This window comes from Ranitomeya imitator, chromosome 1 (genome assembly GCF_032444005.1).
Source record: "Ranitomeya imitator isolate aRanImi1 chromosome 1, aRanImi1.pri, whole genome shotgun sequence".
Lineage (NCBI taxonomy): Eukaryota > Metazoa > Chordata > Amphibia > Anura > Dendrobatidae > Ranitomeya > Ranitomeya imitator.
The window spans coordinates 429,187,725-429,215,290 of record NC_091282.1 but is presented as its reverse complement, the minus strand read 5'-3'; the positions used below and the strand labels follow the sequence as shown (position 1 = coordinate 429,215,290).

General features: G+C 48.0%; 2 protein-coding genes across 3 annotated transcripts in view; one reads left to right on the top strand and one right to left on the bottom strand.

The window, feature by feature from the left end:
* Positions 1–18,436, bottom strand: part of ZFAND5 (zinc finger AN1-type containing 5) — a 35,833-nt gene extending 17,397 nt beyond the window's left edge. Inside the window, exons 1-2 of one of the 2 annotated variants that reach the window (XM_069763423.1) lie at positions 17,873–18,436; positions 12,836–12,994 (exon numbers count right to left, since the gene is read on the bottom strand). In XM_069763423.1, coding sequence (XP_069619524.1) covers positions 12,836–12,983 — 148 coding nt within the window. In that variant the 5' untranslated portion in view covers positions 12,984–12,994; positions 17,873–18,436. The remainder of the gene's footprint in view (positions 1–12,835; positions 12,995–17,872) is intronic. The other variant, XM_069763414.1, reaches the window with a different exon arrangement.
* Positions 14,759–17,374, top strand: LOC138670789 (proteoglycan 4-like). Its single transcript, XM_069758483.1, has one exon. The coding sequence runs from the start codon at positions 14,759–14,761 to the stop codon at positions 17,372–17,374; it is 2,616 nt and encodes an 871-aa protein (XP_069614584.1).
* Positions 18,437–27,566: the final 9,130 nt, after the last annotated feature.

The following is a 27,566-nucleotide window of genomic DNA, read 5'->3' as shown; positions in this document are numbered from 1 at the left end:
GATGTGAACAAGGGGGACTTAAAGAATGAGAGCGATGGCGCCAAAGAGTATATACCGTACAGTTGCTAAGGTGGGGCCCCGACATGGGATACTCACCACACACGGGGATATGAAAACACACACAAAATGCGCCACACACGACCACGTGCTTGAACACATATTACCCTCAGCACACATTTCACCACACATACACCAACCTCGCCACATAAAAGTTGAAACACAAAAGTCGCCGTTAAAACTCGCTACGCGCAAAACTAGGCTCACGCAAAACTCACCTCATGGAAAACTTGCCACACGCAATACTTGCAAACTCGGAAAAATTGCCACATGCACAAAAGTTGCAACACATGCAAAAGTTGCCTCACACAAAACTTGCACATACTCAAAACGCACCAAACATAAAACTCGCCATGCGCAAAACTTGCTGCACACAACTTGCTACACTAACCTGTCACATGCAACTCGACACAAAAAGTTGCTACACGCATGTCGCCACACAAAACTCATCACACACAACTTGACACATGGAACTCGCCCTAAAAAACACACACAAGACTGGTATCCTTCAAAAATAAAAATCTGATTAATAAGCAGACAAACTACAAGAGCAACAACTGTACCATATAGGAAATACGGCAGCTGTCAGTCACATGACCTGTCTATTATGTGTATGTGTGAGCTAATATATACTGCCAGGGGGGAGGGCTTCCTGTTGGCTGGGGATTTATCAGGCTGCCAATTTAGCTTACAAATACTGAGGTAAAAATACTGACCAAATAACGTGTGAACGCGGTCTAATACACATTTGCGCTGATGGGCGCAGCGTCGACGCATACTAAAGCATGGGGGGGGGGGGGGGGCGCATGGACATGCGCCGGTATGCGTTGCATTGCGTTTTACGACGCATGCGTCATATTGACGCACAGACAGGGCGCAGAGGACGCTACTTGTAGCATTTTCCCTGCGCCGAAATTCCTGCTCTGTACAATCTTATGACAACGCATGCGTCGCAAAACGATGCGTTGTGTACATCCGTTGTTGGTTGCGTCGCCGACGCTGCGCCCAACAACGCAAATGTGAACGTAGCCATACAGGTATGTACACTATATACAGGGGAGATGACACAGGTATATACTATATACAGGAGGAGATGACACAGGTATATACTATATACAGGAGGAGATGACACAGGTATATAGAGGAGGAGATTACATACAGCAGGTATATACTATATACAGGAGATGACATACAGGTATATACTATATATAGATGACATACAGGTGTATACTATAAATAAGGAAGATTACAAACATGTATATACTGAGGGGAAAATGAGAGGTGTGAGGTGAAAATGAGGGGCGCGAGGTGAAAATGAAAAGGTGCGAGTGCAAAATGAGTGAGGGAAAATAGTGAAGTGATCGGAAAATGACAGATGTGAGGTCGAAATGGAAAAGTGTTAGGGGGGAATGAGAGGAGTGAGGGAAATGAGAGGTGTAAGGGAGAAAATGAGAGATGTGAGGGGGAAAATGAGAGGGGTGATGGGATAAAAAGATAAGTGAGGTGCTATAACTAACCACAGATATTTACTATGCCCAAACAACGCCGGGCTCTTCAGCTAGTTCTAAATATTTTTCTATATAACGAGTTTCACTTTTTGGATTGAAGAACCGAAATATACTTTTTGACGATATTCCAATTTTGTGAACCACCTGCATTTGTAAGCGAAAACCAGGAGTGGGTGTAAAATACAGAAGTGGTGACGTCTTTCTATTATACTTTTCTCCAACTAATTTGTTAATTTTTAAATAATGGCACTGAAAAAGAATATGATGCTTACATTTGTTGATTGGTTCTAATTTTCAAGATCCAGGAGGTTGTAATTACTTATGACCTGCATTGAGGCTTACAAAAAAAAATTGCATCTATTATTTCATCATCATTATTGCACTGTTAATAGTTAGCCTGTTACATCTATTCAGTCTATTAAGCCTTCAGTATTCTATCATCTTGAGGTGACCGATCAAAAACGCCAACTCAACTCCGATGATGTAATCCTAATTACAGTTGCATCACCTACTTTTCTAAATGCTCTGTGTAAAAGATATGCAGTTTTAGGATTTTTTTTTAGCATACTCAATTGTTTCTATGTGCATTTTCAGATAGCACTTCAGGATTCTCATTGACTTTGCGGACATAAGAATTCCACAGCATTTAAGGCACATGGCCTTAAAGATGGAGTTGTTCAGTTTGTTGCAGGGCGCAGAAAAGGCTGCTTGGGTAGCGTTCGTACTAGTGCTATTTTTTTTTTTTTTAAACTCAACAGCGGATTACTATGACGAGTTTGTGAAAAATCTCCTCAAAACGTAAGGATCTTATCTGTAACATGTCCTCAAAGCGAAGTTGTCAGCAGATATTTACTCTGTAAAGGTACCGTTACACTAAACGACTTACCAACGATCACGACGAGCGATACGACCTGGCCGTGATCGTTGGTAAGTCGTGTGGTCGCTGGGGAGCTGTCACACAGACAGCTCTCTCCAGCGACCAACGATCAGGGGAAAGACTTCGGCATTGTTGAAACTGTCTTTAACGATGCTGAAGTCCCCGGCCCTGCACTTAGTAACCCAATGTTTACCCTGGTTACCCGGGGACTTCGGCATCGTTGAAGACAGTTTCAACGATGCCGAAGTCTTTCCCCGGATCGTTGGTCGCTGGAGAGAGCTGTCTGTGTGACAGCTCCCCAGCGACCACACAACGACTTACACATGCCGATCCAGCGATGACAGCGGGTGATCAGCGACCAAAAAAAAGGTCCTGATCATTCCCCACGACCAACGATCTCCCAGCAGGGGCCTGATCGTTGGTCGCTGTCACACATAAGGAGATCGTTAGCGAGATCGTTGCTACGCCACAAAAAAGCGTGACGATGCAACGATATCGTTATTTGTGAAGGTACCTTAACCTACAGACAGACACAGTCAGGTTGGTTAAAATGATACCTTGGTTGATTAAATCCATTTGTAGTTTTCAGTTAATGAGATTCACGTGCTTTGGGGCAGAGTGTGTGTGCGCGTGTGTGTGTTATGTGGTGCTCTGCTTACATATTCTTCCTTATGGGCTTATGACGGCTCACTGATCCTTCAGTAACCTGTATGCTATTTGACATATAATATTGTTGACTTAGGCTACTTTCACACTAGCGTCGGTACGGGGCCGTCACCATGCGTCGGCCTGACGCAAACTGCAAAAAAATACAAAAAATAAAAAAGAACAACGGGGCAGCGGGTGCAGTTTTACAACGCATCCACTGCCCCATTGTAAGGTCCAGGGAGGAGGGGGCGGAGTTGCGTCTGCACATGCACGGTCAGAAATGGCGGACTCGACGCACCAAAAAACGTTACATGCAACTTTTTTTGTGCCAACGGTCCGCCAAAACACGACGCATCCGTCGCACGACGGATGTGACGTGTGGCCATACGTCGCAATGCGTCAGCTAATACAAGTCTATGGAAAAAAAAAAAAAAAATGCATCCTGCGGGCAACTTTGCAGGATGCATTTTTTCTCCAAAACGACGCATTGCGATGTCCATCACACAACGCTAGTGTGAAAGTAGCCTTAGAAATGTAGAAAAAAAAAAAATGAAATAATTTAACTTCAGCAAAATGGCGACAGCACATACGCAGTAGTATCCATCGCTTGCTGATAGATGCTCTTGCATGAGGGCCTCCGCCAGCACCATTTTGCTGTAGCCATTTCCCCCCCCTCCAGCAAAATGGCAGCAGCGCATACGCAGTAGCATCTATTACTTGCTGATAGATGCCACTGACCAAGCACTGCTGGCGGCAACATTTTGTTTGAGGGGGGGGGAATTTGGCTGCAGCAAAATGGCACTAGCTGCGGTGATTGCGCTGTAGCATTTATCAGCAAGCAATAAATACTATTGCGCATGTGCTGCCTCCATTTTGCTGAAGTTGGGGGGGAAAAAAAATTAAATAAACAATATTATATTATGTAAAATAGCAGGCAGTTCAATGAAGGATCAGTGAGCCGTCATAGGCCCATAAGGATGAATATATAAGCAGAGCACCACAAAGCCCCCCACACACAGGCCGCCCCTGAGCAAGAGAATCTCTTAAGGTACCGTCACACTAAAGCGACGCTGCAGCGATACCGACAACGATGTCGATCGCTGCAGCGTCGCTGTTTGGTCGCTGGAGAGCTGTCACACAGACAGCTCTCCAGCGACCAACGATCCCGAAGTCCCCGGTAACCAGGGTAAACATCGGGTTACTAAGCGCAGGGCCGCGCTTAGTAACCCGATGTTTACCCTGGTGACCAGCGTAAACGTTTGTTTTTTTTAACGTTTACGCTGGTCACCAGGGTAAACATCGGGTTACTAAGCGCGGCCCTGCGCTTAGTAACCCAATGTTTACCCTGGTTACCAGTGAAGACATCGCTGGATCGGTGTCACACACGCCGATCCAGCGATGTCAGCGGGAAGTCCAGCGACGAAATAAAGTTCTGGACTTTCTTCAGCGACCAACGATCTCCCAGCAGGGGCCTGATCGTTGGTCGCTGTCACACAACGATTTCCTTAACGATATCGTTGCTACGTCACAAAAAGCAACGATATCGTTATGTGTTACGGTACCTTAACTGAAAACTACAAATACAGATTAAACAACAACCACAAGACGGATTTCATCAACCAAGGTATCATTGTAATCAGTATAATAGTGCCAACCTGACACTGTCTGTAGGTTACTGAGCACAATCCTGCCAACAGGTTCGAGTTAGAGATTTATTTCTTACGTTTGCATCTAAACTTTTTTCCACCAAACTGCAGAGCAGTGAACGAAGAGCACGGTAAGATATTTCACCAAGATATTGTGGCTGTGGAGAAAAGATGTCAAGGAAAATGGAATCCATCAATGCTGGCATATTACTGTTGGACAATTGTAAGATGATTCAATGCAGGAGTAGAACAGATAATATCCTGCATCTGCATATTTGCAAAAATAATAAATGTTTCACAGTACTGAAACGTTTATGCATTATAATTATAAGTAGAAGTAAAATGAGAACTCTGCTATCATAGAAACAAAAGGCAACTAAAAATTTTCACGGCCAGATCTTCAAATCAGGAGGTCAAAAATAATTAAAGGAAACCTGTCAAGTCCCCAGTATGTAAATACCAGAACAGTCCCTTTATTATAATACACACCATCAGATCTTTAGAAAAAGCATTTCTAAGGCCAGTTTATGACATGTTCATAAGTGAGAGCTTTGACTACCTTTCCGCACTCCCGATCATGCGCAGTGCGCCTCTCTGAGGTCAGCACACGTACACCCGGCTTCAGGAAATGAATGCAGTAAGTCAAAGAAGCCATGTGCATGCGAGGCAAGTATAAAGCTAGCGATGACGCCAGCGCTTGTAAGCCATGTTATCACGCCCACAAGGGCATGCTAACATTAAGTGGGGCGACTAGTCTGGAGACACTAAGGCCCCATCCACATATAAATGGACTTTAACCCCTTCCCGACCCATGACGCCACGTAGGCGTCATGAAAGTCGGTGCCATTCCGATCCATGACGCCTATGTGGCGTCATGGAAAGATCGCGTCCCTGCAGGCCGGGTGAAAGGGTTAACTCCCATTTCACCCGATCTGCAGGGACAGGGGGAGTGGTAGTTTAGCCCAGGGGGGGTGGCTTCACCCCCTCGTGGCTACGATCGCTCTGATTGGCTGTTGAAAGTGAAACTGCCAATCAGAGCGATTTGTAATATTTCACCCATTATAACGGGTGAAATATTACAATCCAGCCATGGCCGATGCTGCAATATCATCGGCCATGGCTGGAAATACTAGTGTGCCCCCACCCCACCCCTCCGATCGCCCCCCCACCCCCCCGATCTGGCCGGTACACTGCTCCGGCTCCCCTCCGCCCTGTGCTCCGCTCCCCCCCGTGCTCGTGTCCGCTCGCCCCGTGCTCCAATCACCCCCCCGTGCTCCAATCACCCCCCCTGCACTCCGATCCACCCCCCCCCGTGCTCCGTTCCACCCCCCCGTGCTCCGTTCCAGCCCCCCCGTGCTCCGTTCCACGCCCCCCGCGCTCCGTTCCACCCCTCCCGCGCTCCGATTCCCCCCCCCGTGCTCCGATCCCCCCCCCCCGTGGTCCCCCCCCACCCTATCATACTTACCGATCCAGCCGGGGTCCCGTCCGTCTTCTCCCGGGCGCCGCCATCTTCCAAAATGGCGGGCGCATGCGCAGTGCGCCCGCCGAATCTGCCGGCCGGCAGATTCGTTCCAAAGTGCATTTTGATCACTGAGATAGATTATATCTCAGTGATCAAAATAAAAAAAATAATAAATGACCCCCCCCCTTTGTCACCCCCATAGGTAGGGACAATAAAAAAATAAATAAATTTTTTTTTCCCACTAATGTTAGAATAGGGTTAGGGTTAGGGGTAGGGTTAGGGGTAGGGTTAGGGTTAGGGTTAGGGTTAGGGGTAGGGTTAGGGTTAGGGTTAGGGGTAGGGCTAGGGTTAGGGCTAGGGTTAGGGTTAGGGTTAGGGTTAGGAATGTGCACACGTATTCTGGTCCTCTGCGGATTTTTCCGCTGCGGATTTGATAAATCCGCAGTGCTAAACCGCTGCGGATTTATGGCGGATTTACCGCGTTTTTTTCTGCGCATTTCACTGCGGTTTTACAATTGCGATTTTCTATTGGAGCAGTTGTAAAACCGCTGCGGAATCCGCACAAAGAAGTGACATGCTGCGGAATGTAAACCGCTGCGTTTCCGTGCAGTTTTTCCGCAGCATGTGTACAGCGATTTTTGTTTCCCGTAGGTTTACATTGAACTGTACACTCATGGGAAACTGCTGCGGATCCGCAGCGTGTGCACATACCTTTAGAATTAGGCTATGTGCACACGGTGCGGATTTGGCTGCGGATTCGCAGCAGTGTTCCATCAGGTTTACAGTACCATGTAAACATATGAAAAACCAAATCCGCTGTGCCCATGGTGCGGAAAATACCGCGCGGGAACGCTGCGTTGTATTTTCCGCAGCATGTCAATTCTTTGTGCGGATTCCGCAGCGTTTTACACCTGTTCCTCAATAGGAATCCGCAGGTGAAATCCGCACAAAAAACACTGGAAATCCGCGGAAAATCCGCAGGTAAAACGCAGTGCCTTTTACCCGCGGATTTTTCAAAAATGGTGCGAAAATATCTCACACGAATCCGCAACGTGGGCACATAGCCTTAGGGTTAGGGTTGGAATTAGGGTTGTGGTTAGGGTTAGGGGTGTGTTGGGGTTAGTGTTGTGGTTAGGGGTGTGTTGGGGTTAGGGTTGTGATTAGGACTATGGCTACAGTTGGGATTAGGGTTAGGGGTGTGGGGGGGTTAGTGTTGGAGTTAGAATTGAGGGGTTTCCACTGTTTAGGCACATCAGGGGTCTCCAAACGCAACATGGCGCCACCATTGATTCCAGCCAATCTCGTATTCAAAAAGTCAAATGGTGCTCCCTCACTTCCGAGCCCTGAGGTGTGCCCAAACAGTGGTTTACCCCCACATATGGGGTACCAGCATACTCAGGACAAACTGCGCAACAATTACTGGGGTCCAATTTCTCCTGTTACCCTTGTGAAAATAAAAAAATGCTTGCTAAAACATAATTTTTGAGGAAAGAAAAATGATTTTTTATTTTCACGGCTCTGCGTTGTAAACGTCTGTGAAGCACTTGGGGGTTCAAAGTGCTCACCACATATCTAGATAAGTTCCTTGGGGGGTCTAGTTTCTAAAATGGGGTCACTTGTGGGGGGTTTCTACTGTTTAGGCACACCAGGGGCTCTGCAAACGCAACGTGACACCCGCAGACCATTCCATCAAAGTCTGCATTTCAAAAGTGACTACTTCCCTTCTGAGCCCCGACGTGTGCCCAAACAGTGGTTTACCCCCACATATGGGGTATCAGCGTACTCAGGAGAAACTGGACAACAACTTTTGGGGTCCAATTTCTCCTGTAACCCTTGGGAAAATAAAAAATTCTGGGCTAAATAATTATTTTTGAGGAAAGAAAACGTATTTATTATTTTCACGGCTCTGCATTATAAACTTCTATGAAGCACTTGGGGGTTCAAAGTGCTCATCACACATCTAGATAAGTTCCTTTCAGGGTCTAGTTTCCAAAATGGGGTCACTTGTGGGGGGTTTCTACTGTTTAGGCACATCAGGGGCTCTGCAAACGCAACGTGACGCCCGCAGAGCATTCCATCAAAGTCTGCATTTCAAAACGTCACTACTTCAATTCCAAGCCCCGGCATGTGCCCAAACAGTAGTTTACCCCCACATATGGGGTATCAGCGTACTCAGGAGAAACTGGAAAACAACTTTTGGGGTCAAATTTCTCCTGTTACCCTTGGGAAAATAAAAAATTGCAGGCTAAAAGATCATTTTTGAGAAAATAATTTTTTTTTTTATTTTCATGGCTCTGCGTTATAAACTTCTGTGAAGCACTTGGGGGTTCAAAGTCCTCACCACACATCTAGATTAGTTCCTTTGGGGGTCTAGTTTCTAAAATGGTGTCATTTCTGGGGGATCTCCAATGTTTAGGCACACAGGGGCTCTCCAAACGTGACATGGTGTCCGCTAATGATTGGAGCTAATTTTCCATTTAAAAAGCCAAATGGCGTGCCATCCCTTCCGAGCCCTGCCGTGCGCCCAAACAGTGGTTTACCCCCACATATGGGGTATCAGCGTACTCAGGACAAACTGGACAACAATATTTGGGGTCCAATTTCTCCTATTATCCTTGGCAAAATAGGAAATTCCAGGCTAAAAAATCATTTTTGAGGAAAGAAAAATTATTTTTTATTTTCATGGCTCTGCGTTATAAACTTCTGTGAAGCACCTGGGGGTTTAAAGTGCTCAATATGCATCTAGATAAGTTCCTTGGGGGGTCTAGTTTCCAAAATGGGGTCACTTGTGCGGGAGCTCCAATGTTTAGGCACACAGGGGCTCTCCAAACGCGACATGGTGTCCGCTAACAATTGGAGCTAATTTTCCATTCAAAAAGTCAAATGGCGCGCCTTCTCTTCCGAGCCCTGCCGAGTGCCCAAACAGTGGTTTACCCCCACATATGAGGTATCGGCGTACTCGGGAGAAATTGCCCAACAAATTTTATGATCCATTTTATCCTACTGCCCATGTGAAAATGAAAAAATTGAGGCGAAAAGAATTTTTTTGTGAAAAAAAATTACTTTTTCATTTTTACAGATCAATTTGTGAAGCACCTGAGGGTTTAAAGTGCTCACTAGGCATCTAAATTAGTTCCTTGGGGGGTCTAGTTTCCAAAATGGGGTCACTTGTGGGGGAGCGCCAATGTTTAGGCACACAGGAGCTATCCAAACGCGACATGGTGTCCGCTAACGATGGAAATAATTTTTCATTCAAAAAGTCAAATGGCGCTCCTTTCCTTCCGAGCCTTACCATGTGCCCAAACAGTGGTTTACCCCCACATGTGAGGTATTGGTGTACTCAGGAGAAATTGCCCAACACATTTTAGGATCCATTTTATCCTGTTGCCCATGTGAAAATGAAAAAATTGAGGCTAAAAGAATTTTTTTGTGAAAAAAAAGTACTTTTTCATTTTTACGGATCAATTTGTGAAGCAGCTGGGGGTTTAAAGTGCTCACTATGCATCTAGATAAGTTCCTTGGGGCGTCTAGTTTCCAAAATGGGGTCACTTGTGGGGGAGCTCCAATTTTTAGGCAAACGGGGGCTCTCCAAACGTGACATGGTGTCCGCTAAAGAGTGGAGCCAATTTTTGATTCAAAAAGTCAAATGGCGCTCCTTCCCTTCCAAGCCCTGCCGTGCGCCCAAACAGTGGTTTACCCCCACATATGAGGTATCAGCGTACTCAGGACAAATTGGACAACAACTTTCGTGGTTCAGTTTCTCCTTTTACCATTGGGAAAATAAAAAAATTGTTGCTAAAAGATAATTTTTGTGACTAAAAAGTTAAATGTTCATTTTTTCCTTCCATGTTGCTTCTGCTGCTGTGAAGCACCTGAAGGGTTAATAAACTTCTTGAATGTGGTTTTGAGTACCTTGAGGGGTGCAGTTTTTAGAATGGTGTCACTTTTGGGTATTTTCAGCCATATAGACCCCTCAAACTGACTTCAAATGTGAGGTGGTCCCTAAAAAAAATGGTTTTGTAAATTTCGTTGTAAAAATGACAAATCGCTGGTCGAATTTTAACCCTTATAACTTCCTAACAAAAAAAAATTTTGTTTCCAAAATTGTGCTGATGTAAAGTAAACATGTGGGAAATGTTATTTATTAACTATTTTGTGTCATATATCTCTCTGGTTTAACAGAATAAAAATTCAAAATGTGAAAATTGCGAAATTTTCAAAATTTTCGCCAAATTTCCGTGTTTATCACAAATAAATGCAGAATTTATTGACCTAAATTTACCACTAACATGAAGCCCAATATGTCACGAAAAAACAATCTCAGAACCGCTAGGATCCGTTGAAGCGTTCCTGAGTTATTACCTCATAAAGGGACACTGGTCAGAATTGCAAAAAACGGCAAGGTCTTTAAGGTCAAAATAGGCTGGGTCTTGAAGGGGTTAAAAATACATAAAGAGATCTTTAGAAAAGAACGTAATGTAATACAGGGACTGTTATGCAATGCCTCTACATATGCAGACACAACTCCTAGTGTTTGAGGGCATCGGGGACCCGACAGGTTCCCTTTAAGTAATGGCTGATTTCACAACTGAACCTGACAACTTCTGAAAATATGTAAAACGGTGTAATCGGTGATACTACAGAATATCAAATCATTTTGTCCATTTGAACAGGTTATCCAATTATTCCTGGCAATCAATGGAGAGGAAGCAGAGGTTGAAATGTCACAGTGCAGCAACTCCAACTCCCCCGGATTCCGTAATTAGTCCCCCAATAAATTTAATGCTAGCTAAATTAATCTATTACGTTCCATCTGAAAACGATTAGCTCATAGTGACCTCCTAAGATTTACACGCCTGTGTGTTCTCTTAAGGGGAATCTTAAGGGGAAGGTTTTTGCTATGCAATTTCAGATTAGCATGAAGATTGGGGCTAAGACCCCGATTCCAGTTGTGTTCCCTTACGGAGCTACTTGCTGTCATTTTGATCCAATCACTGTTTTCCCTGCTGCAGGTCTACCAGTTCTCAGAATACTGAGCTACGTATAACTCGCCCGCACCACTGATTGACAACGCTACTAACCAGTGATGGGGACAGACTTAAAGGGAACCTGTCACCCCGTTTTTTGAGATTGAGATATAAATACTGTTAAATAGGGCCTGCGCTGTGCGTTACTATAGTGTATGTAGTGTACCCCGATTCCCCACCTATGCTGAGAAATACATTACCAAAGTCGCCGTTTTCGCCTGTCAATCAGGCTGGTCTGGTCAGGTGGGCGTGGTGACATCGCTCTTTTGTTCCCCAGCTTTCCGTTGGTGGCATCTCGGCTTTGGGAAAATGGCCGCCGCGATCTCTTCTGCGCACGCGCGGCATCCCGCGGCCATTTTCCTGAAGCCCCGTGCAGCAGAGCACTCCATCTGCGCACGCGCGGCCCCAGGAAGATGGCCGCCCCCACCGATGCAAGGGATTACAGCGCAGATCGCGCGCTGTTTCTTCACGTGCGCGCAGGGAATTCGGAAATTGGACATGCGCACACCACTACGCCACCAACGGAAAGCTGGGGAACAAAAGAGCGATGTCACCACGCGAAAACGGCGACTTTGGTAATGTATTTCTCAGCATAGGTGGGGAATCAGGGTACACTACATACACTATAGTAACGCACAGCGCAGGCCCTATTTAACAGTATTTATATCTCAATCTCAAAAAACGGGGTGACAGGTCCCCTTTAAGGTACCGTCACACATAACTATATCGTTAACGAAATCGTTATGCGTGAAAGCGACCAACAATCAGGCCCCTGCTGGGAGACGCAGCGATCGGCATCGTTGTCTAGATCGCTGCAGCGTCGCTTAATGTGACGGTACCTTTACACAACAGGTTGACAACAAAGCAGCTAGTCCTGCAGATATAACACTCAGCTTATGGAAACAGTACATAGCCTATTGACATCACTGGAATAAGACTCTCAGCCCCCACATCATGCTACTCTCAGATTCCTTCTAAGTGCCCACCAGAACTCCCAGTATAAAGAAAAAGAGCCCATTACCGTTATTGCCAATAATTACACAAGTGACAGTCTACCTTCTGATTGAAGGCGCATAATTATCAGCTTTCAACTGAGAATATAGAGGGAAGGATAATTCCACTGGCCTTTCAGAAGGCAAAAAAGGTACGGCCTTTAGCTGGTCATGTGATGCATCATTGAATTGGTAGAACTGCGAACTACCAAGAAGTGAATAGAACATGTATAACAAGCAGAGATTAGAATATCCAGTCAGGTGGTGGTGGTTGTGAAGAAAGCTTTTCAGAAACATTGCAAGTCTTAAATTAACACTTATGTGCATTTTTGTTAAAGGGGTCATGTGACAAGGACAAGACAACAACTGAGGCCCATTTGATGGCTCATTCCAGTCACTCGACTCCTACATCGAAAAAGGAGACAGATTTTAGTCCCAACAAAGACCAGTATAGATTGGAGAATATGGGGGTGATAAGTATCTCTCTTGCACTGCACTCTTGTTAAAGGAAGGAGTGATGCCTTCTCTAAATCATATTTGTTATAACTTGTACAAAGATAGGTAATGTAGAGACACTAACAGTCCTATGACAATAACCCTATGCTCGTCATAACTTACCCATGGGGCTGATTCTGCCACTGTTCTGTCTTTGAAGATGTTCTTTATAGCACACAGAACACATTCCACTTGTCCTAGGATTGCCATAGAAGCCACATCCTGTGCTGCAAAGCATAGGGCCTGGTGTCTGATTTGTCTCCTGAGCCATTGTTTTCTATGCTGTGGAGAATTAAAAAAATGAAATAAAATGGTATTAAATGATGGAAGACAAAGAAATAGTCAGGTGCAAGGTAGAGAAAAAAAAACAAAAAAAAAAAAAACACAGTGTCACAAACAAAAGTGCATACCCTAGGGGTAAACAGTCAAATAGCTTTGCTGCGTCTCACTCTGTTCAAAGCACGTCATTATCAGACAGCCAAAGGCATGAAGTGTGACTGGGGTTTGGACCAATCTTTAACAACATCCCTCACACCAGACGTTGTCAGTGTTTGAGCGGTCCTCTAAGTGGTCACAGGATACCTACTGACACGTGGAATTCTGGGTACAAGCATGCCCACAGAGGCTATACCCAGCAGGCATGTGGAATTCTGGGTAGCAAGCATGCCCACACACACTATACCCAGCAAACACGTGGAATTCTGGGTAACAAGCATGCCCACGCAGACTATACCCATTTCTATAGCCAGTAACAGTGGAGGTGATGCTCATAGCAAGTACATTACAGACCAATAGAATGGTAAAAAACAAACAAACCCCCAACTCAATAACACGATTGAATCAACTTCTAATGTTGTAATGACAGGATCTCCAGCAATCAGTATAAGAAGGGACTTTGATCCATGCCGATTACCCCAAAACAAGTACAGTGGGTGGAGGGGAACCATGGAACCCTGCAGGCAAAACTTATCCTGTTAGCATGCATGCCTGTACAGGCCGTAAAACTCCAGGGGTGAAATCGTTTTGAGTCACTGGAGGACAATCATAATTGCCTGCCATGAAAACACAGAACAGTTCTACTGTAAATATTTTGTATGAACACTTTATAATATGTGAAATTTACAAACAATGTAGTTACTTTAGTTCACTTTTCACCTTCCTTCCAGCCCTCCATGGGAGGTAGGACAGCAAGCCTGCCATGTCATACCATGTGAGCAGTTATTAATAGCTGTGTAGTAGGGAGAGAGCAAATCACCAGGATCTTGTTTACCGGTCGCCCTGTAATTCTTCCCCCCCCCCCCCATTAGTGGAAAGCAGCTTGCAATAACACAACATGCTCCTTTTAATATTTCTCAGAAGCTGGGGGTCACGTGGGTGGGAACATTAGTTTCTGCCTGTCACAAGTCTGCAATGTGACAGGCTGGCTGATCTGCAGGCTCAGACACACAAAACCTAGTCAACAGGGGCCTCTGAAATCAGCTGCTATATATAGATCCGATGCTGCCAACTCCTACACAGCGAGGAGCGGCTACGCTTACTGTACTGTGCATTGCCAACAGAGGTCATCAGGGTGGCAATGGTGGGCACGACCACCAGATCCACAAAGACTACAATCAGACTGATCAGTCATTCACGCTGTTGTATTAAGGATATATGTCCGATCTTTATTAACCATATAGAGTGTTATGATTAGGTGTACCTCGTTCGGCACAAATCCCCTATATACAGAAAGCACCTTTGTTTTACTGCTGATTGACGTCACCCAGCTGTAGGACAACCTCCATGACCTTAAACAGAGATCCCAAGAACTGGCTCAGCAAGTCACGCAAAATAAGGATGTGAGATGGTCCTGTGCCAAGCCTCTGGTGAACTGGATTGGTCTAGTGGGTGAAGATACAGCCATCAAAGGGTGTTTTGAGTCAAATGACACCAGGCTAAGGTGGCAAGGTTACACAAGTAGCCCCAGGACAGCTCATTCCCAGCAAACACTCCAGGAGTCCTGTTATATTTAGTATGGGAGGGATCGCAGCACACAAGGCATGAGATATGGGATCAGCCAACCAGAGCAACATCAATAGGAGAAACAGACCTTGGCCAGTCCACGGCCGGACAGAGACAGCCAGCGAGCCCCGTCCACGGCCGGACAGAGACAGCCAGCGAGCCCCGTCCACGGCCGGACAGAGACAGCCAGCGAGCCCCGTCCACGGCCGGACAGAGACAGCCAGCGAGCCCCGTCCACGGCCGGACAGAGACAGCCAGCGAGCCCCGTCCACGGCCAGACAGCCAGCGAGCCCCGTCCACGGCCAGACAGCCAGCGAGCCCCGTCCACGGACAGACAGCCAGCGAGCCCCGTCCACGGACAGACAGCCAGCGAGCCCCGTCCACGGACAGACAGCCAGCGAGCCCCGTCCACGGCCGGACAGAGACAGACAGCGAGCCCCGTCCACGGCCAGACAGCCAGCGAGCCCCGTCCACGGCCGGACAGAGACAGCCAGCGAGCCCCGTCCACGGACAGACAGCCAGCGAGCCCCGTCCACGGACAGACAGCCAGCGAGCCCCGTCCACGGACAGACAGCCAGCGAGCCCCGTCCACGGCCGGACAGAGACAGACAGCGAGCCCCGTCCACGGCCAGACAGCCAGCGAGCCCCGTCCACGGACAGACAGCCAGCGAGCCCCGTCCACGGACAGACAGCCAGCGAGCCCCGTCCACGGACAGACAGCCAGCGAGCCCCGTCCACGGCCGGACAGAGACAGCCAGCGAGCCCCGTCCACGGCCGGACAGAGACAGCCAGCGAGCCCCGTCCACGGCCGGACAGAGACAGCCAGCGAGCCCCGTCCACGGCCGGACAGAGACAGCCAGCGAGCCCCGTCCACGGCCGGACAGAGACAGCCAGCGAGCCCCGTCCACGGCCGGACAGAGACAGCCAGCGAGCCCCGTCCACGGCCGGACAGAGACAGCCAGCGAGCCCCGTCCACGGCCGGACAGAGACAGCCAGCGAGCCCCGTCCACGGCCGGACAGAGACAGCCAGCGAGCCCCGTCCACGGCCGGACAGAGACAGCCAGCGAGCCCCGTCCACGGCCGGACAGAGACAGCCAGCGAGCCCCGTCCACGGCCGGACAGAGACAGCCAGCGAGCCCCGTCCACGGCCGGACAGACAGCCAGCGAGCCCCGTCCACGGACAGACAGCCAGCGAGCCCCGTCCACGGACAGACAGCCAGCGAGCCCCGTCCACGGACAGACAGCCAGCGAGCCCCGTCCACGGACAGACAGCCAGCGAGCCCCGTCCACGGACAGACAGCCAGCGAGCCCCGTCCACGGACAGACAGCCAGCGAGCCCCGTCCACGGACAGACAGCCAGCGAGCCCCGTCCACGGACAGACAGAGACAGACAGCGAGCCCCGTCCACGGCCAGACAGCCAGCGAGCCCCGTCCACGGACAGAGCCAGCGAGCCCCGTCCACGGACAGACAGCCAGCGAGCCCCGTCCACGGACAGACAGCCAGCGAGCCCCGTCCACGGACAGACAGCCAGCGAGCCCCGTCCACGGCCGGACAGAGACAGACAGCGAGCCCCGTCCACGGCCGGACAGAGACAGACAGCGAGCCCCGTCCACGGCCAGACAGCCAGCGAGCCCCGTCCACGGACAGACAGAGACAGACAGCGAGCCCCGTCCACGGCCAGACAGCTAGCGAGCCCCGTCCACGGACAGACAGCCAGCGAGCCCCGTCCACGGACAGACAGCCAGCGAGCCCCGTCCACGGACAGACAGCCAGCGAGCCCCGTCCACGGACAGACAGCCAGCGAGCCCCGTCCACGGACAGACAGCCAGCGAGCCCCGTCCACGGACAGACAGCCAGCGAGCCCCGTCCACGGACAGACAGAGACAGACAGCGAGCCCCGTCCACGGCCGGACAGAGACAGACAGCGAGCCCCGTCCACGGCCAGACAGCCAGCGAGCCCCGTCCACGGCCGGACAGAGACAGCCAGCGAGCCCCGTCCACGGACAGACAGCCAGCGAGCCCCGTCCACGGACAGACAGCCAGCGAGCCCCGTCCACGGACAGACAGCCAGCGAGCCCCGTCCACGGACAGACAGCCAGCGAGCCCCGTCCACGGCCAGACAGAGACAGACAGCGAGCCCCGTCCACGGCCAGACAGCCAGCGAGCCCCGTCCACGGCCGGACAGAGACAGACAGCGAGCCCCGTCCACGGACAGACAGCCAGCGAGCCCCGTCCACGGACAGACAGCCAGCGAGCCCCGTCCACGGACAGACAGCCAGCGAGCCCCGTCCACGGACAGACAGCCAGCGAGCCCCGTCCACGGACAGACAGCCAGCGAGCCCCGTCCACGGACAGACAGCCAGCGAGCCCCGTCCACGGCCGGACAGAGACAGACAGCGAGCCCCGTCCACGGACAGACAGCCAGCGAGCCCCGTCCACGGACAGACAGCCAGCGAGCCCCATCCACGGACAGACAGCCAGCGAGCCCCGTCCACGGACAGACAGCCAGCGAGCCCCGTCCACGGACAGACAGCCAGCGAGCCCCGTCCACGGACAGACAGCCAGCGAGCCCCTTCCACGGCCGGACAGAGACAGAAAGTGAGCCCCTTCCACGGCTGGACAGACAGCGAGCCCCGTCCCCAGCTGGCCAGCCCCCATAGATGGCATCACTGCCCTGACCAGGTGGCACATCAGTCACTGGCGTACTACAGATCAGCAATGGGCGACCCGACAGCCACAAAGGGAAAGTGAGGCGCAAGCCATGGCAGACACAATGGGGGCAGTGGGGACAGGACCGGGGGTGGCAGGATACGGACACAAAGAGGAGGAGGAGGAGCCTGGAGACAAAGGAGGCAGAAGCAGCTCCACCATGGAGACAGGAAGCCCAGGCAGAGAAAGAAGCAGGGCGCTGGGAGTTGTAGTCCTCCCCCACCCCACCACGGAGGCCTAAAAGCACTGAGTCATGGAACAGGAAGACATGGCAGCCGTGGTGTAACACCCGCCGCCCCCCACAGGGAGAGCCCCCTCCCTGCAGACCCCGGAGCTTGTGTGCTCCCCTCCCCCTCTTCCAGGCTGTGTCTCCATATAAGGCGCTGCCCGCGCGAAGTGTAACCCCTCCGCTGCCGGCCGCGCGTCACACAATGACTGGGCACACTTACGTTTGAGGCCACAGCCGGGCGGGGGAGGGCGTCTTCTCACGAGCTCTGCCTTGCTCTTTGTTCGTTGGCTAACGATAAGCAGCGGGCTTCTACTTCTCCTGGCGGAGCGGTGTAATCCCGTGTGACAGCACCACGCTAATAGGCCGCCGTTCCTGTGCCCAATGTCCGCTCACTGTGCCCCCCGAATCTGTGTCCTGTGTGTGAGAGAGCGTTGTGTCTATACACCGCCAGGGGGCGGAGCTGAGCCCTGCTGCTGACGGAGGCGAAACTCCCTCCCACACCTTGTTCCGCTCATCACGTGGGCTGCCCCGGCCAATGGCAGCGCTGCTGACTGTTGTACCCGGGGCGCTGGGCCTAATATTGCACGTTTCGGCTCTTGCAACATGGCCGCGTCATAGCTTAGTCATGGTGGACAGGTGGCTGTCTATCACATCGCCCGTCTCGTCCTGTCTGCTCTCGGCAATAGCTCTGGGTCAGTCATCTCCGCGCTGTGGAGTAATGTGGCGAGAGGAGACGGGTGATTGCCGTTCGGCAGCGCACTGTACAAGGAGCCATGACATGACTGAACTTCCTGTGAGGCTGATAACTGAGAACAACGCATTGTATCCAGCCACACACACATTGGAACATAGACCTCACGCATAAAGGCGGTTAGTCAGAGGTCCTGGAGCAGCCAATCACATTCCAACGTTCATGCCCCAGAACTGCGCTTTCTCATGAAAGCAGTAATCTAATTGGCTGCTCACGTCTATAAGTCTGGCGGGGTTCCTGGCTAATTCTCCTAAATTCAGACCGCCATTTTTTATGTCAGACGAGAGAGAAGTTTTTCTAATAGGGGGAAACTTTTTTTTACGTAATCGCCTGTATTTATTGAAGAACAGCACTCGCATGATCAGGGACTGGAAAAACCATCCCTGATCATGTTCTCCAGGGTCTCGGTGACCCCCAGTAGCTGAAATCCCAGAGAATTCCTGTCACTTGGGAGTGCTATAACCTTAGGCCATGTACCGGGGTGGTCCCTCCCAGAATACAGCGGGCTGAGGACAAAGAACACGACCAGGCAATTTGTTGGGGAACTAGTCTTTACTAACAACGAAAACTGTGTTACCCCGGAAATAGCAAGAAAGAAACCCAGATAACTACCACACACCTAGCCCAGATCAGCTAGGACCCCTGCGCTACACAACCGATAGGCCCAGTATGTTCTATCAGGTGCACTATACTTTGCCTGACTTGTGGTTCGGCTTAAGGCCAGGGTCACACTTACCGTATGGAAAATCGGCCCGAGTCTCCCTGCTGAGAGTCGCACTAGTGTTCTCCGTATGGTCATCCGTGTGTAATGCGATGATACTTGTGTATCCGTATGGCTTTACATTTCTCACTGCTTTTCCCCATTGAATGTTAGGCTCAATGGGCTGAAATGAGGAATATGTGCGTATTTCTCGTAAGCTACACTGATGGCCCGTGTGGTGTCCGATTTTTTTCTCGCACCCAGAAGCTCTTGAATCTCTGTCTTTCACCGGTCCGGAGGAGAAGGTGGTCCAGTTTTGTCAGAGTAACAGGCTGATGGGGCTTCTTCCTAAATGTATGTCTTCTGCTTCCAAGTGGCTACTTGGTGAAAATACCAAGACAGAGACTCACCCTCTAATCCGAAAGGGTCCAGTTTTTTCAGGGTACCAGGCTGAAGATGCTTCCTGTATGTATGCCTCCAGCTTCCATGTGGCCATTGGGTGAAGATCCCAGGACAGAAGTGTGCTCATCTCTGCTTTCCACCAGTCTAGAGGAGGAGGTCCAGGTTATTGTGAAGATTTGAAATTTGGCACTCTGTGATTCCTGATGACACGCCCACTTCACTTACCTTAGGGATGTCCTCTCAACCTGGACTGTGTGTGGTCCCATACTATTGATGGCAGCATCAATAGTAAAAACTTGGTCACACAGGGTTAATAGCGGCGGTAACCGAGTGAGTTACCCGCGGCATAACGCGGTCCATTACCGCTGGCATTAACCCTGTGTGAGCGGTGACTGCGGGGAGTATGGGGCGGGCGCCGACTGCAGGGGAGTAGGGAGGGACTTATCAGACTGTGGCCGTCGCTGATTGGTCGCGGCAGCCATGACAGGTAGCTGGCGAGACCAATCAGCGACTTGGATTCCATGACAGACAGAGGCCGCGACCAATGAATATCCGTGACAGACAGAAGGACAGAAAGACGGAAGTGACCCTTAGACAATTATATAGTAGACTAGATGGCAGTCCGGGAGTCTAGAATCCATATATACTTGAAATTCGGCAGGAGCTTGAAGAGCAACGTCACTGGGCCCGCCTCCACGCAGTAGAAACTTGCTGTGAGGTAAAAATTCAAAAATCACACCAAAATGGCGGGCGGAGTGAGTCACAGTACGGCACGTTTCTGATTGGTCGCTCGCAGCAGGCGGCAACCAATCAGACACTGGACACTGTTGACGTCACTTATCTCCGGACATTAGCTCCGGACATTAGCTCCGGACATTATCTCCGCACATTAGCTCCGGACATTAGCTCCGGACATTAGCTCCGGACAAAGCCACGGAAGTTGGCACAAATTGCAGGAAGTAGTATTCTAGGCAATTAATCTCCGGACATTAGCTCCGGACATTAGCTCCGGACATTAGCTCCGGACAAAGCCACGGAAGTTGGCACAAATTGCAGGAAGTAGTATTCTAGGCAATTATATATTAGATGGGAGTGGAGTGGGAATCTTTAACCACCCCCTCACACGGCAATGAGGGAATAAGGCCCCTTTAAGGGAACCTGCCACCCCCCAGGTGTTTTGTAACTAAAAGAGCCAACTTGCGCAGCATTCTGTCAAGGTGGCTCTTTTATTTGGGGTCCATTCCAACGCTAAAAATTTTCGTTTTTATAATTTGCCCACCATACCTGTAGTCTGTCCGGGGGGCATGTCTTTCCTCCCCCCGGACACAAACGCCTCACAGCCATCACTCATTTTCATTTCCGGGAGGACCGTTTAACCCAGGGGTGGGCAATTAAGTTTCCAAAGAGGCCACATGAGAGACCGTGACTGTTGTGGAGGACGAAGCAATAGACTGAAACTAATGCTGCTCAATATTAACATCAATATATTATTATATTATTGATAACTACAGTACAGACCAAAAGTTTGGACACACCTCATTTTAAAGATTTTTCTGTATTTTCATGACTATGAAAATTGTACATTTACACTGAAGGCATCAAAACTATGAATTAACACATGTGGAATTATATACTTAACAAAAACGTGTGAAACAACTGAAATTATGTCTTATATTCTAGGTTCTTCAAAGTAGCCACCTTTTGCTTTGATGACTGCTTTGCACACTCTTGGCATTCTCTTGATGAGCTTCAAGAGGTAGTCTCCAGAAATAGTCTTCCAACAATCTTGAAGGAGTTCCCAGGGATGCTTAGCACTTGTTGGCCCTTTTGCCTTCACTCTGCGGTCCAGCTCACCCCAAACCATCTTGATTGGGTTCAGGTCTGGTGACTGTGGAGGCCAGGTCATCTGGCGTGGCACCCCATCACTCTCCTTCTTGGTCAAATAGCCCTTACACCACCTGGAGGTGTGTTTGGGGTCATTGTCCTGTTGAAAAATAAATGGTGGTCCAAGTAAACGCAAACCGGATGGAATAGCATGCCGCTGCAAGATGCTGTGGTAGCCATGCTGGTTCAGTATGCCTTCAATTTTGAATAAATCCCCAACAGTGTCACCAGCAAAGCACCCCCACACCATCACACCTCCTCCTCCATGCTTTACGGTGGGAAGCAGGCATATAGAGTCCATCCATTCACCTTTTCTGCGTCGCTCAAAAACACAGTGGTTGGAGCCAAAGATCTCAATTTTGGACTCATCAGACCAAAGCACAGATTTCCACTGGTCTAATGGCCATTCCTTGTGTTCTTTAGCCCAAACAAGTCTCTTCTGCTTGCTGCCTGTCCTTAGCAGTGGTTTCCTAGCAGCTATTTTACCATGAAGGCCTGCTGCACAAAGCCTCCTGTTAACAGTTGTTGTAGAGATGTGTTTGCTGCTAGAACTCTCTGTGGCATTGACCTGGTCTCTAATCTGATCTGCTGTTAACCTGCGATTTCTGAGGCTGGTGACTCAGATAAACTTATCCTCAGAAGCAGAGGTGACTCTTGGTCTTCCTTTCCTGAGGCGGTCCTCATGTGAGCCCGTTTCTTTGTAGTGCTTGATGGTTTTTGCAACTGCACTTGGGGACACTTTCAAAGTTTTCCCAATTTTTCGGACTGACTGACCTTCATTTCTTAAAGGGACTCTGTCACCTGAATTTGGAGGGAACAATCTTCAGCCATAGAGGCGGGGTTTTCGGGTGTTTGATTCACCCTTTTCTTACCCGCTGGCTGCAATATTGGATTGAAGTTCATTCTCTGTCCTCCATAGTACACGCCTGCGCAAGGCAAGATTGCCTCACTCCTGTGGCGGCCCATTTTTTGGCCCATCACTCAGGTCGTGTGTCCAATACACAAGTGGTGGGGCTGGAAAGGATCAACTGTTCCAACAGGGGTGGTCCTATTAAGCCCCGTCTCCTCAGATCCGAGGCCCGATGGATCTTTGATCTGGGGTCGGTGGCCCCAGCGGGTCTCAATGAGGAGTTGTTATTTACGGGTTTTCTGGGCTTATTGCCTGTGTTCTCTCTTCTTCCCATTCTCTAGGTGTTATATAGGACCTACCTGGGTGGATCTACTTGGAATCTATTATGGAGGAATATGCCGATGTTGATCTGGGATTAAAACTTTTTAAGAAAATCACGCATTGGTTGCCTTCCACCAACTCTTCAGCACACCTGGGTGCATCTATACACTCTTCATATCCATTACCACTTGGACGATGAATATACGTGTTTTGTATTCATTCTCTGTATGGCTTTGGTATTATGGTGGTTTGTACACACCGATGTGCTGGCCCTGCCCGTATATGGTGTATTCTGTATTTTTCATTCTTATATGTGGTGGCTATTCAGGTTCTCCTGACCGGACAGATTACTGTTGTATTGTTCTATTCTTACATATCGCGCATTACTGCCTCCACACCTGGCTCATGGGGTTTTTCTCTCTTGCTTGATGTTCATGGTTAGTTGGCGTAGTGGGCGCCCTACTCTAAACCATTTTGCTTGTACGTTTCTTGGCATATATTTTTCTTTCAACAATGCTACTTTGGGGCAGGACTCGGACACGGGATTCATCTGTTCCCATTTTGGGAATGTTTTCATCATTGGGCGTCTATTTGACTACTGTTTGACCTTATAGGTTCTAAAAGGGGATGCGTAAGCATATTTATAGGCCGTATTATGGGTTATGTGCAAATATATATTATATAATATTTTATTACGTAAAACCTGATTGTTATATGTTCCGGATGTTGTGCTGTTTAATAAAACTTTTGATATATGCACGCATTCGGGTCTCTACTAAAAAAAATTTTATGATGCGTATATGTGAATTATACATGCTGTATGTGTTTAATACCCCCCGGGGGCTGAATGTGGCTTGTATGTTTATGAATGATAAATCTGGCCTTATGTGTTGGTGCATACATGGGATAGGGATTGACATTTTATCCCTTTTTCCCGTTTTCCTATTCACACTATCTTGCCTTTTCCCCTCATATATTTTCATCAGTGGGGGGTTTGCCCTTATGATTTAGACATTTTTCATGTCATTTGACTTCTTTTGCCCTATTTATGGTACGCTCGTTTTCACATACAGGTATTTATACTGCATTATTATTATTATATATATATATTTATTTATTTATTTTTGGGGGGGGGTTGGTATTCTGTATATGCACCCCTGATTAGGCGGCACAAGCTTGCCCCCATACTGAGTCTTTCTGTGCTCCCTAAAATGACGGTAGCTTGTCATCTGTCTTTGACCTTATGTCCGCAGGCACAACAAGTACTGCATTTTACTATTGCCCGCTCCATGCTCATTGGCGCCTCTTGCCACACTGAGGCATAAAGGCAACAGGTTTCTGCTAATAACCAAGAAAAATTATCTTTCACAATTGGTGCAGAATCCAACCAGAGGAGCAGCACTTTTAGACCTAATACTATCTAATAGACCTGACAGAATAACAAATCTGCAGGTGGTCGGGCATCTAGGAAATAGCGACCACAATATTGTGCAGTTTCACCTGTCTTTCACTAGGGGGACTTGTCAGGGAGTCACAAAAACACTGAACTTTAGGAAGGCAAAGTTTGACCAGCTTAGAGATGCCCTTAATCTGGTAGACTGGGACAATATCCTCAGAAATAAGAATACAGATAATAAATGGGAAATGTTTAAGAACATCCTAAATAGGCAGTGTAAGCGGTTTATACCTTGTGGGAATAAAAGGACTAGAAATAGGAAAAACCCAATGTGGCTAAACAAAGAAGTAAGACAGGCAATTAACAGTAAAAAGAAAGCATTTGCACTACTAAAGCAGGATGGCACCATTGAAGCTCTAAAAAACTATAGGGAGAAAAATACTTTATCTAAAAAACTAATTAAAGCTGCCAAAAAGGAAACAGAGAAGCACATTGCTAAGGAGAGTAAAAATAATCCCAAACTGTTCTTCAACTATATCAATAGTAAAAGAATAAAAACTGAAAATGTAGGCCCCTTAAAAAATAGTGAGGAAAGTATGGTTGTAGATGACGAGGAAAAAGCTAACATATTAAACACCTTCTTCTCCACGGTATTCACGGTGGAAAATGAAATGCTAGGTGAAATCCCAAGAAACAATGAAAACCCTATATTAAGGGTCACCAATCTAACCCAAGAAGAGGTGCGAAACCGGCTAAATAAGATTAAAATAGATAAATCTCCGGGTCCGGATGGCATACACCCACGAGTACTAAGAGAACTAAGTAATGTAATAGATAAACCATTATTTCTTATTTTTAGGGACTCTATAGCGACAGGGTCTGTTCCGCAGGACTGGCGCATAGCAAATGTGGTGCCAATATTCAAAAAGGGCTCTAAAAGTGAACCTGGAAATTATAGGCCAGTAAGTCTAACCTCTATTGTTGGTAAAATATTTGAAGGGTTTCTGAGGGATGTTATTCTGGATTATCTCAATGAGAATAACTGTTTAACTCCATATCAGCATGGGTTTATGAGAAATCGCTCCTGTCAAACCAATCTAATCAGTTTTTATGAAGAGGTAAGCTATAGGCTGGACCACGGTGAGTCATTGGACGTGGTATATCTTGATTTTTCCAAAGCGTTTGATACCGTGCCACACAAGAGGTTGGTACACAAAATGAGAATGCTTGGTCTGGGGGAAAATGTGTGTAAATGGGTTAGTAACTGGCTTAGTGATAGAAAGCAGAGGGTGGTTATAAATGGTATAGCCTCTAACTGGGTCGCTGTGACCAGTGGGGTACCGCAGGGGTCAGTATTGGGACCTGTTCTCTTCAACATATTCATTAATGATCTGGTAGAAGGTTTACACAGTAAAATATCGATATTTGCAGATGATACAAAACTATGTAAAGCAGTTAATACAAGAGAAGATAGTATTCTGCTACAGATGGATCTGGATAAGTTGGAAACTTGGGCTGAAAGGTGGCAGATGAGGTTTAACAATGATAAATGTAAGGTTATACACATGGGAAGAAGGAATCAATGTCACCATTACACACTGAATGGGAAACCACTGGGTAAATCTGACAGGGAGAAGGACTTGGGGATCCTAGTTAATGATAAACTTACCTGGAGCAGCCAGTGCCAGGCAGCAGCTGCCAAGGCAAACACGATCATGGGGTGCATTAAAAGAGGTCTGGATACACATGATGAGAGCATTATACTGCCTCTGTACAAATCGCTAGTTAGACCGCACATGGAGTACTGTGTCCAGTTTTGGGCACCGGTGCTCAGGAAGGATATAATGGAACTAGAGAGAGTACAAAGGAGGGCAACAAAATTAATAAAGGGGATGGGAGAACTACAATACCCAGATAGATTAGCGAAATTAGGATTATTTAGTCTAGAAAAAAGACGACTGAGGGGCGATCTAATAACCATGTATAAGTATATAAGGGGACAATACAAATATCTCGCTGAGGATCTGTTTATACCAAGGAAGGTGACGGGCACAAGGGGGCATTCTTTGCGTCTGGAGGAGAGAAGGTTTTTCCACCAACATAGAAGAGGATTCTTTACTGTTAGGGCAGTGAGAATCTGGAATTGCTTGCCTGAGGAGGTGGTGATGGTGAACTCAGTTGAGGGGTTCAAGAGAGGCCTAGATGTCTTCCTGGAGCAGAACAATATTGTATCATACAATTATTAGGTTCTGTAGAAGGACGTAGATCTGGGGATTTATTATGATGGAATATAGGCTGAACTGGATGGACAAATGTCTTTTTTCGGCCTTACTAACTATGTTACTATGTTACTGCGCCTGCGCACTGTTATTGCCAGGCTCTCTTTCTGCTCTGCAGGAAGGTACGTCAGATCGGGGCTGTTCTATATGCCGCATGTGCAATGGTGAACACAGCTTATTGCCGTCCACTCCATGCTCCTGCTCACCTGATCTTCATCAGGTCTGTATCATTAGTTGCTATATTAACAGGACTTGGCATCCACACCACATCTTCCCCTGACGAAGCTCTATTCAGAGGGCGATACGCGTGGGGTCGCATTGCCTTGGTTCCGGTGTGCCTGCACATGGGGATTTTGTCCTCTGTTACTCCTCTGGGTAATACTGCACCTCTTGGCTCTATTATGGGTTATTTAACCCGCTAATCGTACTGGGCACTGTCTTACTGCCTATTTCTTGTTTGGGGTTTTTCCCCCATGCGTCTGTTATGAGTGATCGCTTGTAGGTCACTATGTTATTGTGCAGTTAGCTACTGTTTCCGCTCTTTTGCATGCACTTTTCCATCAGTTTGGTGGTTCAGGGCGGTCAGTATTTGTGTCCAGGTTTTGGGTATGTCCCCATTTTGACCTCATGAGCCAGGAGATAGGTTTTCCCTTTACATTGTTTTGCAGGCATATGATTGTGTATTATAACATTATGTTTATAATAACGGCTGGACCAAGTTGTTTATATGCATTGTTTTTAATTATGTTTTAATTTTTTTTGTGTGGTTTGCCAATAAAATTCTTGTTACTTTATATGAGTTATTGTTGTTTCATATGTCCGTGGTGTGTGTGTGTGTGTGTGTGTGTGTGTGTGTGTATATATATATATATATATATATATATATATATATATATACTCCTTTTTCTCTTTTTTCTAGTTGTACATTGGCCACTTTTTGCACCCCGGCTGACACCTATTTTATACAATTTATTAGTTGTGCGCTTGGTGTTTTTTGGTTTCTGCCTCTTACACACTCCTGACAGTACCCCTTTCCTTCTACGAGTGGCCTCCGGCCACTCAGGACCAGGTTTCTCAGGATAAGAGGTGCGGAACGAACCAACCTAGGGGCGTTCACCTCTGATGCTGGAACCCACATCCTTTCCTCTGGCCCATAACCCCTCCAATGTACCAAGTATTGTACGGAACAAAGTTGTCCAGGATCTACAATCCTTGAAATCTGAAACTCTAGATTTCCATCAACCATCATTGGTGGTGGCAGTAAGGGTGAGGGCTCAAGAGGTTCCACATATTTCTTGAGCAAAGAACTGTGAAAAAAATTATAGATCTTA

What these genes read in the sequence shown, in the direction of transcription:
- LOC138670789 (XM_069758483.1), top strand. Translation starts at nt 14,759, where the DNA reads ATGGGATCAGCCAACCAGAGCAACATCAATAGGAGAAACAGACCTTGG.